We start from the raw sequence: 26046 nt of genomic DNA on the forward strand, positions 1-26046 counted from the left end.
ACTCAGCCTTGGTGCCAGAGTGGTGGGGCTGGCCTGCCAGGGACACAGGTGGGAAGGAAGCCCAGTATAAGATAAAGCCCTGAGGAGCTGCTGGTGGCTTCTTGCCCACAGCTGAGCAGGTGGGCTCCAGGGTAGCCAAACAGGACCAGGGTGACCGCTGCTTCCAGGCTCTGGCTGAATCTCAGGCCTCATGTGATTGAGCTGGGGGAACTCTTTTCCTGCCTTTTCTTGTGGAATGTAGTCAGAGCCCCTCCAACCCAGCTACCCCCAAATCACACAGCTTCTCCAAGAGGGCAAAGCCCCAGGTTAGAGTGAGGCTTGGGGGGCACCTTTGCCAAGGTTACTGAGATTCAAGGAGCAGAGTCTGATGCCTCTGGAGCTGAAGTCTTGGCTCTGTTACCCAGCTCTGGGGGTGCCCACCTAGGTATCTAGGACTGTGCTGTGGGATTTCAAAGCCACAATCAGACCCCACTGAAAAGTGAGTTGGTGAGACCAGATCAGCTCCGGCGGGAGGAAGGGATACAGGGGAAGGCACTTGATGGGAAGAAGCTCTGGGTTTGACTCTGCCTAGACAGGAACATTGCAGGGATTGGAGGTGCCTCTTTTTCTCTCTCTGCTGTGATGGATATGCCCCAACCCCTTCTTGCCTCCTAGGATTGGAACCCCCTCCTCTGATCCAGGCATCCTCTCCTAGGATGCCTAGAAAGCTCCCATTTCCTCTTGCCACCAGCTCCTTGGGAAGAGAGGGGCAGGGGCATGCTTCCAGGCAGGAGGTATTCCCAGCACCTTACTTGGAGGGATTTTTATTTGGTTTGGGGGGTAGGGGGAGGTGTCTTAGAATTGGCCTGAGCAGATGTCTTCAACATCTGTGACCACCATTCCTGGTGTGGGTGTGTCCCAGTCCTTTTGGACACTGGATCTGGAGAAATGGAAGCACTGACATGGAGGGCCCTGAATCCCAAGCCTGCTGCTGCTGGGACCCTTAAAGTTGAGGTGCGCCACAAGGCTCACCCCCAAGTGTTTCAGAAAGTTTCCAGTGTCTTCAGGGCCACTGGGGCTAGAGTGGGCAGTGCTCTGAGTACCATTTAGAGCCAGTGCTGAGGGGATAGGGAGCCAGCAAGTCAAGTGCCACATCCTGACCTGGAGAGGTGCCCTGGCCCATTTCCTTCTCCAGCTTTGTGATGTTGCCTTTGTTTCCTTCCACTTGGATGGAGTCCCACCACCGTGGTAATATTAAGTAGCACCAAAAGCTCTACCCAGAGCCTACTGTGTGCTTTACGTCCATTCTCAGACATTCTTACAACACGGAGGCATTTTTCCTGCTTTACAAATGAGGAAACTTCTCAAGGAGGTTAAGTAACTTACCCAAGGCCTCCTATGTGGAACTAGGACTGGACCTTTAGTCTGTCTACTCCAATATCAGGATGAGTTTGCTTTTTCCCTCAGCAAGCTGCCTCTGGGAGCCCCGGAAGGCTCCAGAAGGCTCCGGGGCTGAGGAGGCTTCTAAAAGGGCCTCACATGCTCCGGGAGCCACGTGGATACAGAATGAGGGTTCCCACTCTCAGAGAGTTGGTCCCCAGTAACCATGCAGGGAGTGGAGCCTCTGAGCACTGCCAGAGCAACAGGCAGGGTCTTCGACAGCACAGAGCCTCACGGAGTGCGCAGGCAGGTGGAGCTCTCGCTCCACCACGGCACCTCTGCGGTCTCTGCAGCCGTTTGCATTTCCTGAAACCGGATCTTAGTGTCAGAGCCGCCCCCAGCCGGGCGGGCGCCTCAGCCATGGCCCTGCGCAAGGAACTGCTCAAGTCCATCTGGTACGCCTTTACCGCGCTGGACGTGGAGAAGAGTGGCAAAGTCTCCAAGTCCCAGCTCAAGGTGAGGGGCACCCGGGACCCGGGGGAGGACGGCAGATGCACCACACCAGCCCCTGCCGCCTGGGAGCCAGGTGTGGACACTGTGCCACTCCAGGGGCACCCAGCCATCCAGCGTCCCAGGCCTGGGGTCGGGGGGCTGGTCCTGGGTAACTGGGCCAACGTAGCCTGGTAGATGCCGCTGCCCACCCTCCAGAGACCTAGTGAAGTGTGTGCAGAAACCTTGCGCAGAACTGGGCCCCACAACTGGAGGCCAGGAGGTTCTGAGAGCCATTATGGGGTTCTGAGGGCCAGGAGCCAGGCCACATCCCAGACTCCGTGTGATGAGCACACACACCTCCACAGAGTCATGCTTGGGCACGCAGTGTGCTCTTTCTTGCTGCTTCCTCCTGACTTTCAAGAGAAACAGTTAACCAGTACTTGGCAGTCATTTCCTCTGGAGCTGAGAGAGGCATAAAGGGGCCGCCCCCAGTCCCAAACCTGTCTGGCCTGTCTAACCCTGCCCGCCAGGTGGGACAGAGCTGCGGAGTGGGTGAGGACTGAGGACCCTATTATACTGCTAAGCAGCTCACCCCCCCATCCACCACACATATCAGGTTGGGAAACTTACCTTAGGCCTTGAGACCTCAGGTAAGGAAGGGGTAGAATCTAAGCCCAGGAAAATCACAATCAATGATTGTCCTGAAGTCAATCATCTGGCCTAGACAATTTCTGGGAGGCCGAGGAGTTTTTCTCTCTCTTCCTCTAGTCCTCCATTAGTGCTGCCTTCCCTACCCTAGTTAGACGGGAGGAAGCAAGGCCCTCAGCCACTAGAATCAGCGAACACTGGGGGAAAGGAGCAAGGTAGGCCTCAGCTCTCTAGGACCTGTCATGGGGTGCCTTCATTCACTCTGCAAATACTTGAGTGCCCCTCGTGAGGCTCTGTGCCTGGCATGTGGCTAGGCACTAAACTCCTGGTGTCTCCCTGCCCCATCCTCCAAAGGAGACGTGCGGTCTCAAGGAAACCTCCATTCTTAATGACCAAGGTAGAGGGTGCTGGATACCTGAGAGATGAATGGGACAGAATAGTTATTGTGCCCCACCACCATTCCAACCCCCTACTTTACTGAACTTGGACGCGAGGAACTTGAATATCCCAAACTGGTCCTGTGTTAAATTCCTTACCTGGATTTGTGAGCATCTAATAGATGATTTCACTCCCCCAGGAAGGAGAGCCCACTACTATCTTTTGTCACCTGGGGAGAACCTCCTAACAGGCAGTTTCTTCCTTACATCCTATTTAAATCTCTTGTATTGCAGATCATGTCATTTGGTTGGGTCCTCAGTATAAATGGAAAAAAGTCGATCATCCAAAATCCATTTCTGCAAACTCTGTGTCCCACCCCTACCTCCCACCCTGCCCCTTTAATATCCTGCCAGACAATACCAGCCCCCCTGGCTTTTTGCTTCCAGGGTAACGTTTTCCACCTCTGTATTACCTGTGGCCCCTGAGACCTCTCCAGGCTCTCTCTGCCTTTCACATGGAAGGTACAGACTTTAAGTGGCTCCCCTTTTCCTGGTGCCATCAGCCAGTAAAGCCTCCTAGCTTGAGCCTCTGTCTTGCCCTCTAAAAGGGCCAGTACCCACTCCCTCACCTCCACAGGTTGCGTGTTTCTAGGGAAATACTCCATGGAGAGCTTGCATGCTTGAACTGTCCAATGTCTGTACCTCATCACAGCTCATATTGAACCTATTGCCAGCAATATCTCTGGTCACACAGGATCAATGATAGAGTTCACTCCTACTTGACAGAAAACTTGTCCACTCTGGAAACCTGGGCTAACAGTGGGAGTCTCAGGGGCCAAGTGGGGGTGGGGCAGAAATGGCAGGGCTCCTTTCAAGCCCATAATAGTGAATGTTGGAAGGGGAGGAAGTAGTGATAGTGTCGGGGGGCGGGGATTCCAGCAAAGCAAAGGAGTAATGGAGAAGTGGTGAAAAGGCAAAGGAGGAAGCAGACGAGAGAGTTATACAAGCAGGGCCCACCTCTACCCTGAAAAGACTTGGGGATGAGAGAAAAGACCTTGGAGTCAATCTGTTTTTTTGTTGTTTTAGAGATGAGATCTTGCTCTATCACTCAGGCTGGAGTGCAGTGGTGCAGTCATAGCTCACGACAGCCTCAAACTCCTGGGTTCAAGCGATCTTCCTACTTCAGCCTCCTGAGTAGCTGGGACTACAGACACGTGCCACCACGCCTGGCTAATTTTTTTATTTTTTATTTTTTAGAGCCTGAGTCTCATTATGTTGCCCCGCCTGGTTTCAGACTTCTGGCCTCAAGTGATCCTCTGGCTTCTGCCTCCTGAGTAGCTGGAATTATAGTCTTGAGCCACCTCACTGGGCTGGTTACTAAAACCATCCCTAGCCTTAGGGTCCTGGGTTGGAACCTGGCAAGAGACCTGCACTAGCCCAGGGCAAGATGTGTCAGTGCGTGACATTTGCCACTTCTCCCCTAATGTGTTGGTAGAGGGGCTCCCAGTGGCTGTCTTGGGCAAACCCATGATGAGGCCAGAGGGTAGGAGGAAGAACAGCACGTCCTCTGAGAAAAGCCCAAGGAGTAGGGTTGTTTCTCCTGGAAAAGAGAAGGCTTGAGGGAAAAAGCAGATACTTCTTCCTCTCTTTGAATTCTTGTAGAAAGTACAATGGCTTCATCCAGTTGGGTTGAGAACAGATAAAGTAAACCAATAGGAACGGCACTTCTGCCCAGGATGGATTTAGGTTGAACACAAACCTCCCAGGAGTTGAGGGCTGTGAGTTTTTGCAAGGTTCCCAGAACCACCTCTAAAAACCTTTAGAAGGTAGCCATCCTGACAGAGGGGTGTAGAGAGGGGAGCCCTTGGGAATGATATGTGTCCTACTGAACACACCCTCTTCCCCAGGGGAGCAGTTTTGATTTTAGGACTAGTGGAGGATCAGCTGATAATTTGGCCTCCTTCCCCCCTGACTATCAGGCAGTGGGGTGAAGGGGTATGTAGATGGAGCAGTGTGTCTCTGGTTTGATGAGGATCTTTAGGAGGCACCAGGCCTACCACTTCCTCCTTGACTGGCAGGAGCTGGGGGAAGGGAGGGAGGGTAGACAGGGGCCTTGCAGTCTCCTGCACCTCCAGCTGACATTCAGGGCAGTCCTGGAGCCCAGAGTGAGACTCTTGCCCACTGAGAATCAATGAGCTTCAGGTTTTGCCTCCTCTGGAGAGGGACAACCACCTTCTCCTTAGTGGAGGAAAAGTTAAGGACAGCTCCAGTCCGAAAACCTGCTGGCTGGCTAGGATCATCAGCTTTGTCCTGACCCCTGTGTGCTACTGGTCTCCCCAGGCTAGGATTTGTGGGTAGGGAGAGGAGGATGATTTAATGATGTGCAGAGCACTTGACTCAGAACCACACAGGCTTGGATCCGTACTGCTCCCCATCTGGGTGACATTAAGCAAGTCGCTGTCCATCTTCAGTTTCTCATCTATAAACCAGGGGGTTGATCACCAAGCTGTCCAGCCAGCCTACAAAACTAAAGAATAAATTCTGTACCTCAAGTAGGTAAAATTGTCTGTGGTGCAGCCTCTCCTTTCCCTTAACTGGACCTCTGTCTCCTTTGATGCCCATACCCAACCCCTACAGCCCCTTCTTGCTCTCAGCAGGTGACACAGCTAATCCAAAGATTCCCACCTTTTAAAATTTCCATTGTTCCTCCATGATAGTAGTTACGCTTTTCTAGTAACCCACTAGAATACATTCGGTAACTCTTAAAAGGAGCTGTGTCTTTTTTTTTTTTTTTTTTTTGTGAGACAGAGTCTTGCTCTGTCACCCAGGTTGGAGTATGGTGGCGTGATCTCAGCTCACTGCAACCTCCACCTCCCAGGTTCAAGTGATTCTCCTGCCTCAGCCTCCCAAGTAGGGGAATCACAGGTGCCCACCACCACGCCCAGCTAATTTTTGTATTTTTAGTAGAGCTGGGGTTTCGCCATGTTGGCCAGGCTGGTCTTGAACTCCTGACCTCAGGTGATCCACCTGCCTTGGCCTCCCAAAGTGCTGGGATTACAGGCGTGAGCTACTGCACCTGGCTGGATCTGTGTCTTTTAAAAGGATCACTTGGAACTTAGATTCATTTAAAGACCTTGCTGGGCAAGGTGGCTCACACCTGTAATCCCAGCACTTTGGGAGGCCATGGCAAAAGAATCACTTGAGTCCAGGAGTTTGAGACCAGCCCTGGCAACATAGCAAGACCCCAACTCTACAAAAAATGAAAAAATTAGGCATGATGGTGCATGCCTATGGTCCCTGCTACTCTGGAGGCTGAGGTGGAAGGATCGCTTGAGCCCGAGAGGTCAAGGCTGCAGTGAGCCATGGTTACACCACCGCATTCCAGCCTGGGCAATAGAGCAAGATTCTTTCTTAAAAAAAAAAAAAAAAAAAGTCAGTTTAGGAGAGAATTCTTTCTGAAATCATTGCTGGGTGCTTCTATGGATTCCCAAACCGTGGGGATCCTGAAGGCTGGAAACTACAGAATCAGTTCTTGCTGACTGTTGCCAACATGGACCTGATACCCACACTTGAGTTTTTAGGATCCCCAATCCCCACACTTGAGTTTTATAGGATCCCCCAAGTCCTGAGAGGAGAACTACTCCCCTACATGCCTCCAGAGGAAAGAGTGAATAGATGAAGCATCTCAAAGGTCAGTGACTGCCAACTCAGAGGCCAGGGGCTCCCTGGGTTTGTGGAGACTGTGGGAGTCCTCTCTGAGGAAACCCGAATGGCAGCTTGTGAAAAATACACCTGAACCCCACCCCTGGAAACTCTGAGTCAGTAGCTCTGGGCTGGGCGGGCGTGTTTCAGTTTCACCAGCTCCCTGGGTGATTGTGGTGCTCAGCCAGGGCCAGTGCACTGTAGAGATCAAGAGCAGGGCTTTGGAGTCAGACCTTGGGCAAGATGCTTCCTCTCTCTCAGCCTTGATTTCCTCATCTGTAAAATGAGGATAATGAGAGTGCCCTGATCCAGGGCTGATGATTGATGGAGATCTGCAAGTGAGCTCCTGCTCACAACTCCTCCGTCACTGCCATTTCCTTTCCAGCATGACCACTCCCCTAGTCACACCCTCTCTCCACCCCCAACCCCTACCGCACCCAGGCGCAGGAAGCTGACAGTCTGAGGTTGGCCCAGCTCTCTGGAGAGAGGCCCTGAGTGTCTGGGCATTTAATTCTTCCTTGTCCTAATATCTGACAGCTCGCGGGGGTCAGAGTCTCTGCCCTGGGCTCTTCAGAATCCAATGGCAAAAGTGCAGGTGAGGTGCAGGTCTTAGGGACAGTACAGGGCGACAGAACTAAGCTCAAATAACTGTGCTGTTATGTGGCAGGTTCTGTCCTGGGGCGGGGAGGGCATTCATAGGTCCTCTCCTAGGACTCTCTTTTCAGAGAGTTGAAAACTGAAGCCCAGTAAGGTTAATATGCTCAGTGGGATTTAATCAATCTCTGTCTGGCTTTTGTATTTTGTCTGCTTCTTCCCATGAAGTGTTTAAGTTCATTCAAGAGATACTTATTGAGCATCCATTAGGTGCCAGGCCCCGTGATACCACGGTGAAAAAAAACACAAACGTTTCTACCCTTGTGGTGCTGACATTCTAGTCAGAGGAGGCAGATAATAAACTAAATGAAATGTACAATATGATGAAAGATGATACGTGACATGGAAGAAAATAAAGCAGAAATGGGTAAGGATCATGGAGGTCAGGCAGGATTGGGTTACAGGTTTAAATAAGGTGATCAGGCCGGGCAGGGTAGCTCACACCTGTAATCTCAGCACTTTGGGAGGCTGAGGTGGGTGGATCGCGTCGGCCCAGGAATTCAAGACCAACCTGGGCAACATAGTGAAAGCCCGTCCCTACAAAAGATAGAAAAATTAGGCCCAGCACGGTGGCTCTTGCCTGTAATCCCAGCACTTTGGGAGGCCGAGGCGGGTGGATCACCTAGGTCAGGAGTTCGAGACCAGCCTGGCCAACATGTTGAAACCCCATCTCTACTAAAAATAGAAAAATTAGCTGGACGTTGGTGGCAGGCACCTGTAATCCCAGCTACTCAGGAGGCTGAGGCAGGAGAATCGCGTGAACCCGGGAGGCAGAGGTTGCAGGGAACTGAGATCACACCATTGCACTCCAGCCTGGGCACAAGAGCAAAACTCCATTGCAAAAAAAAGAAAACACACACACACACATACACATAAAAATTAGCCAGGTGTGATGGCGCACGCCTACAGTTCCAGCTACTCAGGAGGCAGAGGTGGGAAGATCACCTGAGCCCAGGGCAGTCGAGGCTGCAGTGAGCTGTGATTGTGCCACTACACTCCAGCCTGGGCAACAGAGCGAGACCCAGTCTCAAAAAATAAGGTGATCAGAGGATATTCCACCTGGTCAGGGAATGTATATTCCTTGAGAAGGTAACATCTAAGTAAAAACAGGGAGGAGGAAAGGGTTTGAGCCATGCAGTGACCTGGAGAGAAATATTCCAGGGTGCAGGAACAGTAAGTGCAAAGGCCCTTGGGCAAGGATATGCCTGACCTGCTGGAGGAACATTAAGGAGGCAGAGTGGCTGGAGGCAAGTAAACACGAGGGATGAGGTCAGAGAAGGTGCAGCAGGCCAGGTCACATGGGGCCTGGAGACCTGTGGAAGGACTTGAACTTTTACTTTGAAAATTATGGGAAACCATTGGAGCATTTAAGTTAGACTTTAGGAGTCAGTCAGAAACATTCAGTGAATGAGAGACATTATACTATCTTTGGAGTCAAGGTTGAGATTAGAGTCATTGCTGCCCTTAAGGAATGTAGAACACCCAGAAATGCTCACACAAACAGTGAACAGCAAAAGAATATTATTATAGAGCAACTTAATAGGGCAAATTAATAACTGTGGTTAATGGCACTCTTTTTCATCCCTATTGTTTTAAATTTTATCCTAAAGACAATATATGCTCCTGGTTTAAAAAAAGAAAACACACAGAAGAATATGTTAATGAAGAAATTCAGGGCTGTGCTGTTGTAGCTCATACCTGTAATCCCAACGCTTTAGGAGGCCGAGGCAGGAGGATTGCTTGAGCCAGGAGGGCTCTTCCTGCCTCGGCCTCCTAAAGCGTTGGGATTACAGGTATGAGCCACCATGGCCTGGGCAATATAATGGGAACTCATCTCTGAAAAAAAAAAAAATTTTTTTTTTTTTTTTTCAGACAGGGTCTGGATCTGTCACTCAGGCTGGAGTTCAGTAGCATGATCTCAGCTCACTGCAGCTTTGACTTCCTGGGCTTGAGCAATTCTCCCACCTGAGCCTCCTGAGTAGCTGGGACTACAGGAGTGTGCCGCCACACCCGGCTAATTTTGGTATTGCAAAAAAATTTTTTTAACTTAGCTGAGCATGGTGACACACACCTGTAGTCCCAGTTACTCGGGAGGTTGAAGTGGGAGGATCGCTTGAGCCTGGGAGGCAGAAGCTGCAGTGAGCAGAAATCGTGACACTGCACCCCAGCTTAGGCAACAGAGCAAGACCCTGTCTCTAAATAAATAAACAAAAATAAAAATGAATTTATTGTAAAATTAAAACATGTTAGTGGTAATTTTTTTTTGTGGGGGTGTGTGTGTGTATGTATGTGTGTGTGACAGAGTCTCACTCTGCCACCAAGGCTGGAGTGCAGTGGCACTATCCTTCCTGGCTTACCGCAACCTCCACCTCCCAGGTTCAAGCAATTCTCCTGCCTCAGCCTCCCCGTAACTGGGATTACAGCCGCCTGCCATCACACCCAGCTAATTTTTGTATTTTTAGTAGAGGTGAGATTTCGCCATGCTGGCCAGGCTGGTCTTGAACTCCTGACCTCAAGTGATCCGCCCACCTGGGCCTCCCAAAGTGCTGGGATTACAGGTGTGAGCCACTGCGCCTGGCCAAATTTTTTGTTTTTGTTTTTGTTTTTTTAATTTTTAGATGGAGTTTCACTCTTGTTGCCCAGGCTGGGGTGCAATGGCACAATCTCGGCTCACTGCAACCTCTGCTTCCTGGGTTTAAGTGATTCTCCTGCCTCAGCCTCCCAAGTAGCTGGGATTACAGGCGCCTGCTGCAATGCCCAGCTAATTTTTTGTATTTTTAGTAGAGACAGGGTTTCAACATGTTGGTCAGGTGGGTCTCGAATTCCTCACCTCAGGTGATCCACCTGCCTCGGCCTCCCAAAGTGCTGGGATTACAGGCATGAGCCACTGCACCCGGCCCAAAAAAAATGTTGAAGTAAAGAAGAATATAATGTTGGCCGGGCGCGGTGGCTCATGCCTGTAACCCCAGCACTTTGGGAGGCCGAGGCGGGCGGAACATCTGAGGTCAGGAGTTCGAGACCAGCCTGGTCAACATGGCAAAACCCTGTCTCTACTAAAAATACAAAAATTAGCCAGGCGTGGTGGCGGGTGCCTGTAATCTCAGCTCCTCGGGAGGCTGAGGCTGGAGAATCACCTGAATCTGAGAGGCGGAGGTTGTGGTGAGCCGAGATTGTGCCATAGCACTGCAGCCTGGGCAACAAGAGTGAAATTCTGTCTTAAAAAAGAAGAAAAAGATGAAAGTTCCTCCCCTCACTCTGGAGGGGTGATCACTGTTAACAGTTTGTGAGTCTTCTAGATTCTTTCTGTATACAAATAAACAGGTTGAACCGTATGAAATTTCTGACACTTGATTGTTTTGACCTACTAAAATACTGGTTTCATATAATTTGACCTAATCTTTGCACATGTATTTGACAAACATTTCATTCTGTAGCTTGCTTTTTTTACATGCCAGTGTAGCATGCGTATCTTTCAATGTCTGTTCATACAAACATAATAAAGATCACCCACAACTTTTATTAAGCAGTGCACTATGCACCAGGTACTCTTCACTCAAAACAGCCTTTGGAGCAGACCCTATCATTATCCTCACAGAGGGGGAGACTAAGGTGTTGGAGAATTAAACATTTGCCCACGAGCACACAAGTGGGAAAAGTGAAATCTTTTCAACTGCATGCCGTGGTCCCTGACATGGTATACCTGTTTCCTACTGGAAAAGCCTCAGTTTGTCTCCAGTTTTTCATACTATAAACAATGCTTAATGAGCATTCTTGTAATGTATCTCTCCCATGAGTGTCTGTGGGTTGGATGATTAGAAATGCTGGGGTGGCCGGGCGCAGTGGCTCACGCCCTGTAATCCCAGCACTTTGGGAGGCTGAGGCGGGCAGATCTCCTGAGGTCAGGAGTTTGAGACCAGCCTGGCCAACATAGCGAAATTCCATCTCTACTAAAAATACAAAAATTAGCCGAGCATAGTGGCACGCGTCTGTAATCCCAGCTACTCAGGAGGCTGAGGCAGGAGAATCACATGAACCTGGGAGGCGGAGGTTGCAGTGAGCCAAGACTGCGCCACTGCACTCTAGCCTGGGTGGCAGATTGAGACTGCGTCTCAAAAAAAAAAAAAAAAAAGATAAGGACATGGGTAGTTTGAAAAGAAGCCAAGAGACAGCAGATGAGAATATATAAAACTTGAACACTTGTCACTTCAGAAGTGGTCAGTGGATGTTGGCATTATTCTCTTGAGGTGGTCACCCTGGGTTTTAAGTGCTAGGCATTGAGCCAGTGGCATCCCTTAGAGTGGGGATTGGTATTCTATGACCACAGATGTGTTAGGCAAGACTTTCCTGGAATTAGTGATAAAAAGCAAACTCAAATGGCTTAAGGGAGAGGAGATTTATTGGCTCACATAACCAAAAACTCCAGGGATAGCTGCCCAGAGGGAAATGAGGGAAAAAAAGGAAATACTCCTTCCTGGGATCTCCCACTTCTCAGTTTGCCAAGGAAAACTGAGCCCCAGGAGGACACTGAGGCAAAGTCTCAATACTTTCTCCCCCTCATCTCTGAAAAGAGAATAAAATGAAGGCTTGGCACACACACCATCTCTGAGACAGTGCCAGCTCCTGCCTCCGAGGAACTGATTCCAAGGTGAACTGCTGGTGGTGGAAGAAGCCCTTAAATATAGCATGTATTGATTGTACTTGATGTACAGAAGAGGACATAGATGCTGAGGGACATAAAGATGAACAGAGACCTTGTCTCCAGAGTTCACAATCCAACGGAGGAGGGAGGCTTGACATCAGTATTCTAGTAGGAAGGCAACCTGTGAACCAGGCACATTTAGTTTCAACCTCAGCTCTGCCATTTACTCTTAAAATTTCCAAACTGCTGTGTCTTCACCTGAAAAACAGGCTTAATAATATTTGTGTATATAGGTGATTGTGAAGACTAGAAATGGGGTATAAAAAGCACTTTGACTGGGTGTAGTGGCTCATGCCTGAAATCCCAGCACTTTGGAAGGTCCAGGTGTGAGGATCACTTGAGGCCAGCAGTTCAAGGCCAGCCTGGGCAACATATCCAGACCTCTGTCTCTACCAAAAAAAAAAAAAAAGTTTTGGCCAGGCATGGTGCCTCAGGCCTGTAATCCCAGCACTTTGGAAGGCCGAGGTGGGCGGATCGCCTGAGGTCAGGAGTTCAAGGCCAGCCTGGCCAACATGGTGAAACCCTGTCTCTACTAAAAATATAAAAATTAGCTGAATGTGATAGCAGGTGCCTGTAATCCCAGCTACTTAGGATGCTGAGGCAGGGGAATCGCTTGAACCCAGGAGGTGGAGGTTGTAGTGAGCTGAGATCATGCCACTGCACTCCAGCCTGGGTGATAGAGTGAGACTCTATCTCAAAAAAAATAATAATAATGAAATAAAAGTTTTAATTAAAAAAACCACCTCCTACAGTGACCGGCGTATGGTAAGTGTGCAATAGTAACTAGTGACTTTTTAATCATTCACACTGCTTGTGACAAGTGCTATAATAGAATTACCCCAAGCCGATTTTATTTTCACCAGATTTCAGATTTCAACCCCTTTATTCTAATATCATGGATTTGTTCAACAAACCCACATTTCCCCTACACACCATTATGACCACTATCCCTTCTAAGCCTTGCCCTCTCCATGTCACGGACCATTTTTCATGACCCTTCTTTGAGTCCTCTCCTCTCCCAGAGCAGACACGCTTAGGTGATAGGCACACTGCAGCCAGGACACTGAGTCTTTGATGGAAACCATGACAAATTGGCAGCTTCTGCCCTGGGGTGGCAGACTAAGTCCCTGCAAACCCCGCAAACTGTCCAGCATTGTGGGAAGCACTTGGGCTTTGGAATCTGATGGAGATGGATTTGAACTCCAAGCTCTTGTTCACTGTGGGTCTTTTGGAAAGTTACTGAATCCCTTGAGCCTCAGTCTCCCTGTCTGTAGAAAGAGGACACCAATACCTAATGAAGTGGCTAAGAGTATAACTGCATGGGTTTGAATTCCAGTTCTGCCAGCTGTGACCTTGGGTGAGAAATATCTCAGGGCTGCAGGAGTTTTCATCTGTAAAATGGGTATATGAGTAGTTGTTATGGTGGTTAAGCAAATGATACGTAAAGTACTTTAGCTCAGTGCTTGGCACATAGTATATAAGTTTTAGTTATTACTGAACTGAACAGTGTGTGTAGAGAACTCAGCAAGGATGGGGTGAGGACAAGCAGAGAGGTGGGGAGCAGTCCTCTGGCCTAGTTTTGGTTGGGGTGCAGAAAGACACACTGCCATTCTACTCTATCCCAGGTGCTGTCCCACAACCTGTACACGGTCCTGCACATCCCCCATGACCCCGTGGCCCTGGAGGAACACTTCCGAGATGATGATGACGGTCCTGTGTCCAGCCAGGGATACATGCCCTACCTCAACAAGTACATTCTGGACAAGGTGGGTCCCAGCTTGTAGGGAGCATCTGTAACCTCTCCCCACTTCTCCAGCCTGGCCAGCAGCCTAATACCTTGCCATTCCAACTCTTTGCCCCTGCCATAAACTCCTACTTCTGCCTGCTCTGTCCGTGCCTGCTGTCCCATCATGTCCCTCACATCCCAGCCACCTGCCCCCTTCCTGTCCCCCTCAATTCACCTTCAATGTCCCTCACTCATCTCTAATGAGGTGGGCCCCACCCTACCCATAACCTTCCACCGAATCCCTGCGCGGCCCTCCTCCAGCTTTCAGGGATCTCCACCCTTCCCAGACTGTCCCCCTGAACTCCCCCCCCAACTCCTCCAATTTGTCACTGTCTTTCCAGGTTCTTGGCTCTTAGTTTCCTGCTGGGTTTCTCCTCCTTTCTCCTCTGGGCTGAAAGACTAGAGTTACTCGGTTGTCAGGGGGCCTGGGTGGGTGTGGGTGTGTTGTTGGGGGTGGAGTGGTTGGAACCAGCTAATTACCTGCTAATCAGCTCAGGGATCCCTTGAGTTAGGGCCCTGGACTTGGCCAGGTCGGGAGCAGGGGCATAGATGAACCCAAGAAACCCAGCTGGAGCCTAGTGTCGTGGTAGAGCTGGGATATGCAGCCAGCTGATTTGCAGCCCTGGTGGCAGGTGGAGGAGGGGGCTTTTGTTAAAGAGCACTTTGATGAGCTGTGCTGGACCCTGACGGCCAAGAAGAACTATCGGGCAGATAGCAACGGGAACAGTATGCTCTCCAATCAGGATGCCTTCCGCCTCTGGTGCCTCTTCAACTTCCTGTCTGAGGACAAGTACCCTCTGATCATGGTTCCTGATGAGGTGAGGGTGATGGCAGCCCCAGGGACTGAATCACTTGGGACCAGACCTAAGCAAAACCATGAATGAGACCAAACCACCTTTGGTACCTTCCCATATCCCCTTTCTTTCTTCACCATCTTCCCATGCTGGTATCTGTCCTCACCCAGCTGTCTCCAGATGCCTAGAACTGCCTGTGTCAGAGTAATTGTGCCTTCTTCCAGGAAAACTGAAATTACACTTTCATGAGGGTTCTGCTGGTCCTCACTGCAGGAAAATGATCTGCAAATTCTGTTTACACAGAGGTCTAAATGCCAGATGCATTACTGAGCATTACTGGCAATCTAGGAAGGGTGCTTTTTTTTCCTTTACCTTTTGCCACTTCTTCCAGGACAGGAAGGTTGCTTTACAAGGCAAAGGGAGACCTTTCTGAGACAGGATGTTACTCTGGTTCCAGATTTTCCCTTTCTGCCTTTCTTCTGGAAAGCCAGGACAGACTCAGCTAAGAGACCCAGGGATAGGGCATCCTGGGAGAAAAGGCCAGGAATCTGGTCCCTACCTCCTCACTCCTGGGTGAAGCCAGGGAAGGCATTTTTCCCATCCCATCCACCTATACCCTCCCTCTTATCCTCACTTCCCTCCCCTGCCCATTTGGCCTTGTGACCCTTTAGTCCTCTTGGTGGCTATGGAGATGCCAGGGTGACTTTAGGTCTTTAGAGTGGGGTTTACAGGAGAGGGGGCCTCTGTACTTACAAGAAGCCCTAGCATGTCAAGCTCCACTCACATTTGTCCTGGCTTCTGTTTGTGGGAAGGGTGAGGAAGGGAACCACCTGAGCCCTGAACCAGTGCCCTCTACTAAATGCCCAAACAAGACCCAGGGGCCCCCAGAAAGCCCTAAACAGAATGTCCCGAAAAGCTGCTGGGGCAGGTGAGGGACATGTGTCCATCTGCACGTACACTTGGCTGGCTGCCCTTGTTAGACCCCTGCCAGTCAGGGCAAGGTGGCGTCTCGGAGGCCAGGAGGTTGCTTGCTTCTGTGATCAACATACAGAGTTAACAACTGCAGCAGGATGTACCCCAGCCACCACTTCCGGTTCCTCTGTAACAGGTTTCCTGTCCCTGCTCAGCTTACCTCTACTCCTCACTCCCCTACCCCAAATCCCCTTCCCCTCCCATAAGGGAAAGATCCCCAGGGTTGGGGATTGGGGCTTGGAATAAGGACCTGAGTGGGATTCAGGAGATCAGAATCGGGTTCTGGCTGCCCCCAGTTTGCTGTGTGACTTAGAGCCAGTCACTTCCCCCTTTGGGCTTTTTTTTGGTCATCTGCAAAGTGAGTGATTGGATGAGAGGGCCTTTGCACTCCCTTGACACTTTCTGTGATTTATTGCCTCTTCCTGGACCCCAGATCTCAGGTCCCCTTCACCTTGCCCTTAAGACAGGAAGGAGTGGGACTGGAGGTTGTGGAGGGGGAGAGAAAACCTGAGTTGGGGTTGGGGCTCCAGGATCCTCTCCCAGGTCTTTTCCCTGGTCTCCATAGCATTCGATCCTCTGGCCCCCTCAACGCTCTGTCCCGTTTCCCTCTGCCCAAGCTCTGGGAGCCAGATAGAGCACTCCCTGGTGTTGGTGCTGGCAACACCGCCTGCTGCAGCTACCAGGCCTTCCTTCTCCTGCTCCAGGTGGAATACCTGCTGAAAAAGGTACTCAGCAGCATGAGCTTGGAGGTGAGCTTGGGTGAGCTGGAGGAGCTTCTGGCCCAGGAGGCCCAGGTGGCCCAGACCACTGAGGGGCTCAGCGTCTGGCAGTTTCTGGAGCTCTTCAATTCGGGCCGCTGCCTGCGGGGCGTGGGCCGGGACACCCTCAGCATGGCCATCCACGAGGTCTACCAGGAGCTCATCCAAGATGTCCTGAAGCAGGTCAGCCAAGCTGGGAACTAGGGGAAGCACACAAGATGCAGGGCAAAGGGGGGCCTGGGAAGCCTCTGACGTAACTCCGGCTGGCAGGGCTACCTGTGGAAGCGAGGGCACCTGAGAAGGAACTGGGCCGAACGCTGGTTCCAGCTGCAGCCCAGCTGCCTCTGCTACTTTGGGAGTGAAGAGTGCAAAGAGAAAAGGGGCATTATCCCGCTGGATGCACACTGCTGCGTGGAGGTGAGGGGCAGGATGGGGGTGGAGGACACCTCAGGGCCCAGAGTTTCCTCAGGGGCATGAGAAGACAAGGGGTTCAGGAGAGGGGCAAATGGACAAAAGCCATAGTGACACAAATTCCTGCTTAGATTAGTGTGACCCAAATATATCTGGATGCCTCAAGGCCATTCTCATCCATGTCAGCACTTAAAACTAAAACTGCAACTCAAGCACCAAAGTAATTGGTGAATAATATGGAATTTGCTCAAGGTTTCAGAGGAAGTGGCTTATATCTATACTACACAGCAAATCTTTCTAAAAATCTCTTTTAAAGGTTTTTCTTCTTCACCCATATTCCATTCCCTTTAGCAACTCTATACTTCCCTATTCTCCCTCCACACCCCTCTCCTCTGTCTTCCCCTTTTGTTTCCTCCCTTGTGTTCATTACTATTTTAGAGGCTTAAAACACAAGCGTCTTTACTATTTTAAATAATATGTATATATGTGTGTGTGACATGAAACTTGCCATTTTAACTATTTTAAGTGTACAATTCAGTGGCATTAAATACATTCATGAAATTAAAAAATTCTTTTGATATATAACGTACATATTTTCAGGGTACATGTGATAATTTAATACATTCATATATTTTATAAAAATCAAATCATGACATTAGGTATCCTTTACCTTAAATATTTCTTTATGCTAGAAACATTCAAATTATTCTCTTCTATTTTGAAATATATAATAGATTATTGTAAACTGTGGCCACCCTACTGATCTATTGAATCCTAGGTCTTATTTTTCCTATCAAACTGTAAGTTTATACCCATTCATCAACCTCTCTTTATCCTCCCCCCACACTTCCTGGCCTCTGGTAACCACTAATATACTCTCTATCTTCATGTGATCCACTTTTTTAGCTCCCACATATAAGTGAGAATATGCGATAGTTGTTTTTCTGTGCTTGGCTTATTCACTTAACAAAATGACCTATGGTGCCATCTATGTTGTTGCAAATGACAAGATTTCATTCTTTTTATGGCTAAATAATATTATATATATCACATTTTCTTAATCTATTTATCCACTTCTGGGCACTTAGGCTGATTTCATATTTTGGCCATTATGAATAGCTCTGCAGTAAACATGGGAAGGCAGATATCTCTTCAATATATTGATTTACTTTCTTTTAGATATATACCCAGCAGTGGAACTTCTAGATCATATGATAGTTCTATTTTTAGTTTTTTGAGGAACCTTCATACAGTTTTCCATAGTGGCTGTACTAATTTATATTCCCACTAACAGTTTATCAGGGTTCCCCTTTCTCCACATCTTCTCCAGCATCTTTTTACAGAAAAGATATTCTTGGCCAGGTGCAGTGGCTCATGCCTGTAATCCCAGCACTTTGGGAGGCTGAGGCGGGTGGATCACCTGAGGTTGGGAGTTTGAGACCAGCCTGGCCAACATGGTGAGACCCTATCTCTACTAAAAATACAAAAATCAGCCGGGTGTGGTGGTGGGCACCTGTAATCCCATCTACTCAGGAGGCTGAGGCAGGAGAATCGCTTGAACCTGGAGATGGAGGTTGCAGTGAGTCAAGATTGCACCATTGCACTTCAGCCTGGGTGACAGGAGTGAAACTCTATCTCAAAAAAAAAAAAAAAAAAAAGATGTTCTCTTTTTTTTTTTGTAAAAAGCCATTTTAACTGGGGTGAAATGATATCTCATTTAACTTTGATTTGCTTTTCTCTGATGATTAGTGACATTGAGCATTTTTTCATATCTCTGTTGGCCATTTGTATGTCTTCTTTTGAGAAATATCTATTCAGATCTTTTGCCCATTTTTAAACTGGATTGTTTGTTTTTTTGTTATAGAGTTGTTTGAGCTCCTCATATATTCTGGTTATTAATCCCTTGTCAGATTGATAGTTTGCAAATATTTTCTCCTATTCTGTGGGTTGTCTCTTCACTTTGTTGATTGTTTCCATGGCTGTCCTGAAGCTTTTTAGCTTGACATAATCCCATTTTTCTATTTTTGGTTTGGTTGCCTGTGCTTTTGAGGTCTTCCACAAAAAATCTCTTTGCCCAGACCAATGTCCTGGAATATTTCTCCAATGTTTTCTTCTAGTAGTTTCATAGTTTCAGGTCTTATGTTTAAATATTTAATCCACTTTTATTTGATTTTTTTAGATGGTGAGAGATAGGGGTCTAGTTTCATTCATCTGCATATGGTTATTTAGTTTTCCCAGAACCATTTATTGAAAGGACTGTTCTTTCCCCACTGTGTGTTCTTGGCACCTTTGTCAAAAATAAGTTCTCTGTAAATGCATGGATTTATATCTAGGTTATCTATTCTGTTCCATTGGTCTTTGTGTCTCTTTTTATGCCAGTACTACGCTGATTTGGTTACTATAGCTTTGCACTACATTTTGTCTTTTTGTTTTATTTTAGAGACAGGGTCTTTCTCTGGTGTCCAGGCTGGAGTGCAGTGGTATGATCATAGGTCACTGCAGCCTCAGTCTCCTTGGGCTCATGGGATCCTCTTGCTTCAGCCTCCTGAATAGCTGGGGCTATAGGTGTGTACCACTGTGGCCAGTTTGTAGTGTATTTTGAAGTCAGGAAATGTGATGCCTCCAGCTTTGTTCTTTTTACTCAGGCTTACTTTGGCTATTTGAGGTCTTTTGTAGTTCCGTATAAATTTTAGGATTTTTTTTCTATATCTATGAAGAATACCTTTGCTATTTTGACAGAGATTGCACCAAATCTATAAATTGCTTTGGGTAATATTGTTATTTTAACAATATTAATTCTTTCAATACATGAGCATGGGATATCTTTCCATTTTTTTGCATCCTCTTCAATTTATTTCATCAGTTTTATAGTTTTTCTTGTATAGATCTTTCACTTTGGTTACGTTGATTGTTAGGTATTTTACATTCTTTGTAGCTACTGGAAATGGGATTGCACTCGACTTCTTTTTCAGATTGTTTGTTGTTAGCGTATACAAATGCTACTGGGTTTTGTATGTTGAATTATCCTGCAACTTTACTGAATTCATTCATCAACTCTAACGGTTTTTTGTTGGAGTCCCTTTTTTTTTTTTTTTTTTTTTTTTAAGGAGGAGGAGTCTTGCTTTTATCGCCCAGGCTGGAGTGCAATGGCACGATCTCGGCTCACTGCAACCCCCGCCTCCCGGGTTCAAGTGATTCTCCTGCCTCAGCCTCCTGAGTTAGCTGGGATTACAGGCACCTGCCACCACACCCGGCTAATTTTTTTTTTTTTTTTTTTGGTATTTTCAGTAGAGAAAGCGTTTCACCATGTTGGCCAGGATGGTCTCAAACTCCTGACCTCAGATGATCCGCCCACCTCGGCCTCCCAAAGTGCTGGGATTACAGGTATAAGCCACTGTGCCCGGCCTTTTTTTTTTTTTTTTTTTTTTTAAGAGAGAGACAGGATCTCACTGTATTGCCCAGGCTGGTGTCGAACTCCCGGCCTCAAGCAATCCAACCACCTCAGCTTCCCAAAGTGTTAGGATTACAAGTGTAAGCCACCACACCCCATGGAGTCTTTAGATTTTTCTAAGTATAAGACCATGCCATCTGCAAACAAGGCTAATTTGACTTCTTCATTTCCAGTTTGGATGCCCTTCATTTCCTTCTCTTGCCTAATTGCTCTTGCCAGAACTCCCAATATTACATTGAATAAAAGTGGTAAAAGTGGGCATCCTTGTCTTGTTCCAGATCTTAGAGGAAAGGCTTTCAATTTTTCTCCATTTATTACAATGTTAGCTGTGAGTTTGTCATAGATAGCTTTTATTATTTTAAGGTATGTTCCTTCTATACCTAATTTTTTTAGGGCTTTTATAACACAATGTTGAATTTTTTTAGAAAGCTTTTTCAGGGTCTATTGAAATGATCATATGGTTTTTGCTCTTGGTTCTGTTACTATGATGTGTCATGCATATTGATTTGTGCATGTTGAACCATCCTTGCACCCCTGGGATGAATCCTATCTGATCATGGTGAAAGATCTATACTTACAATATTGTACAACCATCACCACTATCTATTTCCAAAACTTTTTCATCACACCAAACAGAAACTCTGTACCCACCAAGCAATAACTCCTCATACTCCCTGACCCCAGCTCCTAGTATCCTCTACTCTGCTTTCTGTCTCCATGAATTTGCCTTTTCTAGGTATCTTCCATAAATAGAATCATACAATATTTGTCCCCTTGTGTCTGGTTTCTTTCACTTAGAAATGTTTTCAGGCTTCATCTATGTTGTCAAATATATCAGAATTTCATTCCTTTTTAAGGCTTGATAATATCCCTAACAGTGTGTGAGGATCCCAGTTTCTCCATTTCCTTACCAACAGTTGTTGTTTTTCCTTTTAAAAAATTATCATAGCCATCCTAGGATCTGTCTAATTTTGTCACATAAGATGTTACTGTGGAAAGGAGCACGGATCTATGCAGAAGTCCAAGCCTCATCACTAACAGACTAACAGTGTGAGGTGGACAATCCTGGAGCTCTTAGTGCCTCAGTTTCTTTCTCTGTAAAGTGGAGCTAATAATGCCTGCCTGGCAAAGCTGTATAGGTGGAGTGAAGATAATGATGCATATAAAACACTAGTACAGACTCTAGAATGTGGTAGCTATTATTTTCCACAGAATGTAAACTTAATGGAGGCAGAGATTTGGTCTGTTAGGCACACCTTAGTATCCCAACCCCTGGAGCAGTGAGTGGCGCTCAGTAGGCACTCCAAAAACATCTGCGGAATGAATGAATGAACTCTTAACAAGCAGGGCTATGTGGAACTGAGTTGTCATGGATAGTGAGGACCCTGTTACTGGCAGTGTTCAAGCGTGATCTGCATAAACACTGAGTGGCGATTATGTACTGGGCCCCATGGAATAATAACGAGATGGAAACGCACCCTCCTAGCCTTCAAAGAGCAAAGGCTACAGAGTTGTGGGGACATAAGTCCCCCATAACTTATGATGCAAGCCATGCAGGCTCCTGGCAGAGTGGGGTCCCCAGGGAAGATAGCCAGGAGGGCTAGGGGCTTAAGCTGGAGCACCCTTGGGGCAGGTGTGGCCCTGACCCAGTGAGGCCAGCCTGGCTGCGGCCACCTACCCTGTCCCAGGTGCTGCCAGACCGCGACGGAAAGCGCTGCATGTTCTGTGTGAAGACAGCCACCCGCACGTATGAGATGAGCGCCTCAGACACGCGCCAGCGCCAGGAGTGGACAGCTGGTGAGTGCTCGCTAGGTGGCTTGGGTCTGGGTGGTCCTTAGGCGCCTCATCTGTGAAAAGGGGGTGATAATACTTTGTCCAGCGGGAGGTTGGAGAGTGGACTCGGGAAACTCCTAAGGCCCTTTTCGGGCCGTGTGCGAGGATCCTACTGACCCGCTCCCGCTCTTCGGCAGCCATCCAGATGGCGATCCGGCTGCAGGCCGAGGGGAAGACGTCCCTGCACAAGGACCTGAAGCAGAAACGGCGCGAGCAGCGGGAGCAGCGGGAGCGGCGCCGGGCGGCCAAGGAGGAGGAGCTGCTGCGGCTGCAGCAGCTGCAGGAGGAGAAGGAGCGAAAGCTTCAGGAGCTGGAGCTGCTGCAGGAGGCGCAGCGGCAGGCCGAGCGGCTGCTGCAGGAGGAGGAGGAACGGCGCCACAGCCAGCACCGCGAGCTGCAGCAGGCTCTCGAGGGCCAACTGCGCGAGGCGGAGCAGGTGGGGTTAGCTCCCGGCGCCGGGGACGGGACCGGTGGGCTGGGAGGCTGGCCAGGAGCTGAGCGCCGGGGGCGGGGCCTGGGCAGAGGGCGGAGCTCCTGGGTTGAGGGGCGTGCACTGGGGTGGAGCTTGGAATGAGGGATTGTTGGGACAGAGTACGCGGGTTTGAAAGAGAGATTTGGGATGGGGCTTCCGCCAGGGGCAGAACCTGGGGCTAAGAAAGGGGTGTGGGGCGAAGTCCGAGCCCGTGGATGGATGGGGCCTGGTTCGGAGACCTTGGCTGTGGGTTGGGGCTTGGGCAGAAGGAGCCGTTGAAGACCGTGTGATTGGGGATTAGATTGGACCAAGTTTGGACTAGACTTCAACTGAGTTTACAGTGAAACCAGTTTGAGAGGCAAGCGGGACGCGTATGGAGGCGGACTAGGCGTGCAGAGGCAATTAGATTTAGGATTTAAGAAACCTGAATCTGGAGTCAGAAACACGTAGATTCAATCCTAGCTCTGCTTCTTACGAGCCCCGTGATCCCAGGCAAGCTCATTTTACTGAGCCTTATCAGTAAAATGCTAATGCTAATAGAACTTTGCTCACAGAGGTACGGTGAGGATTAAATGAGGAAACACTTGTAGTGTCCAGTAACTTTTTGTTGTAATAATTGTAGTTATAGTCACCTCCTTCCTAGCATCAGCCATGATTATAACATATGATTATATATTATAATAATTATTAAGTTAGTGCTAGGAAGGAGATGACTATATTTTTATCTTATTTAATTATATAATGTTTAATTACATGTTATATAATTATGATTAAGGTTGGTACTAGGAAGGGAATAACTTGAGCCCGTTTCTCCCACGTGGCATCTGTTCACCGACCATTATCTGTTCCAGTCAGGCTCTCAGAAAGGGGTCAGATCAGGAAACCCCAACATGAAGGAGTTCCCCAGACCCTCACCCCTAGGCAGCTTAGCAACATGCCCACCCCCTCCTCCTCCGCCTCCACGTGCCCCTTTTGACCTGGTTCTTGGTCCACCACCTACCCCCTCCACAGGCCCGGGCCTCCATGCAGGCTGAGATGGAGCTGAAGGAGGAGGAGGCTGCCCGGCAGCGGCAGCGCATCAAGGAGCTGGAGGAGATGCAGCAGCGGTTGCAGGAGGCCCTCCAACTGGAGGTGAAAGCTCGGCGAGATGAGGAATCTGTTCGACTCGCTCAGACCAGGTAGGCCTGAGGAATCTCTTCTGGTTCTCTCACCACCCCTCCTGGAACCCACCCCAGTTTTCCTGCTTGCTGCGCACCTGCAAGGTGCCTTGGCACTAGAGACTACACAGTACACACTCACTCGGCAGACTGCTGGAAGAGGAGGAAGAGAAGCTGAAGCAGTTGATGCAGCTGAAGGAGGAGCAGGAGCGCTACATCGAACGGGCACAGCAGGAGAAGGAAGAGCTGCAGCAGGAGATGGCACAGCAGAGCCGCTCCCTGCAGCAGGCCCAGCAGCAGCTGGAGGAGGTGCGGCAGAACCGGCAGAGGGCTGACGAGGATGTGGAGGTGAGGCCTGGGGTGGGATGGGGTGGAGCTGGCAGGGTAAGCTCATTAGGGCACAGGCTCTGGAGCCAGGCTGCCTTCCCTCAAACCCTGGCCCTAGCAGCCGTTGGCTGTGTGACTTTGGACAAATTCCCAAACTTCTTGGAGTTAGTCTCTCACCTGGGAAAGGAAACTGGTAATAGCGTTATTATGAAGATTAAATGAGATGATACATGATATTTAGTATGTAGTAAGTGCTGAAGAAACATTTGCTGCTATCTTTGTTCACATTATTAATCTGGGCAAAAATTTTTCCTTCTACCCTTCCAAGCCCCTGTCTTGCTATCCTTGTACTTTGGCTCTACTCCTTGGAGCCTGAATCTCCATAAATTCAAACACAGAAATATGTAACATAGAAAGGGAAAGTTCCTCCATGATCCCCCCCACCTCACAACCACTGCTAATGGCTCCGTGAAATGTTGAACAGAGAGGTTCTTGGATTAGGTCCTGGAAAGGTGGTGTAGTGCAGTGGCTTAGAGCTCAAGTGTATCCCTGGGCAAGTCACTTAACCTGTTTTGAACTTTTTTGTTGTTAACTTCTGCTCTGGAAGTTAAATAAGATAATAAATATGCTTAGCACATCTTAGCTGCTCAATAAACGGAAACTATTATTATGGTTACATTTTATCTTTTGGAAGTCCATGAGTCCCATGAAATTGGAGGCAAACTCTATTCGTCTATGTATTAATAACTCTATGAGCATACATGGTTTTTCTCTGGGGAGATGATCAGTAGTCTTGGTCAGATTTTAAGCAGCCTGCAAACCTGAAAAGATCAAGACTCCATGCCATGGATGATGGTTCTGATCACTCCCCACTGGCCCTGCCCCCACAGGCTGCCCAGAGAAAACTGCGCCAGGCCAGCACCAACGTGAAACACTGGAATGTCCAGATGAACCGGCTCATGCATCCAATTGAGCCTGGAGGTGAGAAGGAATAGACTCTGGAGCTTTCCCTGGAGCTGGGAGGGAGAAAGGAGGGAGAAAGGGTTACCTCCAGATCTCCCAGTGCCAGCAAAGGCAGGACTGGCAGTCAGGAGGCGCCTCTCTCCTCTGAGGGCTGAGGCAAGGCCCCTCGCCTGTCACCTTTGCATGCCTTTCTCCTTACTTGCCTGCCTTCTCTCTGCCAGATAAGCGTCCGGTCACCAGCAGCTCCTTCTCAGGCTTCCAGCCCCCTCTGCTTGCCCGCCGTGACTCCTCCCTAAAGCGCCTGACCCGCTGGGGATCCCAGGGCAACAGGACCCCCTCGCCCAACAGCAATGAGCAGCAGAAGTCCCTCAATGGTGGGGATGAGGCTCCTGCCCCGGCTTCCACCCCTCAGGAAGATAAACTGGATCCAGCACCAGAAAATTAGCCTCTCCTAGCCCCTTGTTCTTCCCAATGTCATATCCACCAGGACCTGGCCACAGCTGGCCTGTGGGTGATCCCAGCTCTTACTAGGAGAGGGAGCTGAGGTCCTGGTGCCAGGGGCCCAGGCCCTCCAACCATAAACAGTCCAGGATGGAACCTCGTTCACCCTTCATACCAGCTCCAAGCCTCAGACCATGGGGGCTGTCTGGGATGTTGATCCTTGAGAAATTGGCCCTGTGCTTTAGACCCAAGGACCCGATCCCTGGGCTAGGAAAGAGTGAACAAGCAAGCCGGGGCTACCTGCCCCCAGGTGGCCACCAAGTTGTGGAAGCACATTTCTAAATAAAAACTGCTCTTAGAATGAATTATTGGCTCAGGTCTGTCCATCTCTCCTGCCATTTCCTCCCTTCCTCCCTCAAGCCCAGTTATAGGTTCCAAAGAGCAGTAAAAGTATAATAAAGTGGTTAAGAAAGACCCTGCAGCTAGACTGCCTGGGTTCTGAACCTGGCTTTGCTACTTACTAACTTATTGGCTTTGGTCAATTTTCTTTATATATCTGCGTTTCAGTTCCCACGTTGGTAAAATAGAGATAATGACTGTACTTACCATATAGGGTTATATGAGGATTAAGTGTTTGGCACATGAGCGAGCACCATTATTAGTATCAGCCAAAAGTGTTCACTGAGTGTCTACTGCAGTTTTCCAGGTTATTTAATTCTCATGACAACTCTTAGAGCTGGAAATCACCAT

General features: G+C 48.8%; 1 protein-coding gene across 1 annotated transcript; it reads left to right on the forward strand.

Moving 5' to 3' along the window:
- DEF6 (DEF6 guanine nucleotide exchange factor) lies at window positions 1–25661 on the forward strand. Its single transcript, XM_003776817.4, has 11 exons — window positions 1–1875; window positions 13557–13697; window positions 14350–14535; window positions 16188–16424; window positions 16512–16658; window positions 21792–21900; window positions 22074–22372; window positions 23420–23586; window positions 23715–23913; window positions 24783–24873; window positions 25077–25661. Exons 1-11 carry the CDS (start codon window positions 1519–1521, stop codon window positions 25298–25300), a joined length of 2157 nt encoding a protein of 718 aa, XP_003776865.4. The 5' UTR covers window positions 1–1518; the 3' UTR covers window positions 25301–25661.
- Window positions 25662–26046: the final 385 nt, after the last annotated feature.

Source organism: Pongo abelii, chromosome 5, assembly GCF_028885655.2.
Source record: "Pongo abelii isolate AG06213 chromosome 5, NHGRI_mPonAbe1-v2.0_pri, whole genome shotgun sequence".
Taxonomy (NCBI): Eukaryota; Metazoa; Chordata; class Mammalia; order Primates; family Hominidae; genus Pongo; species Pongo abelii.

What these genes read in the sequence shown, in the direction of transcription:
- DEF6 (XM_003776817.4), top strand. Translation starts at nt 1,519, where the DNA reads ATGCTCCGGGAGCCACGTGGATACAGAATGAGGGTTCCCACTCTCAGA. An exon ending in ATGCACACTGCTGCGTGGAG is followed by an intron (nt 16,659 to 21,791) that starts GTGAGGGGCAGG and finishes ACCCTGTCCCAG; the next exon opens with GTGCTGCCAGACCGCGACGG. An exon ending in GCATCCAATTGAGCCTGGAG is followed by an intron (nt 24,874 to 25,076) that starts GTGAGAAGGAAT and finishes TCTCTCTGCCAG; the next exon opens with ATAAGCGTCCGGTCACCAGC.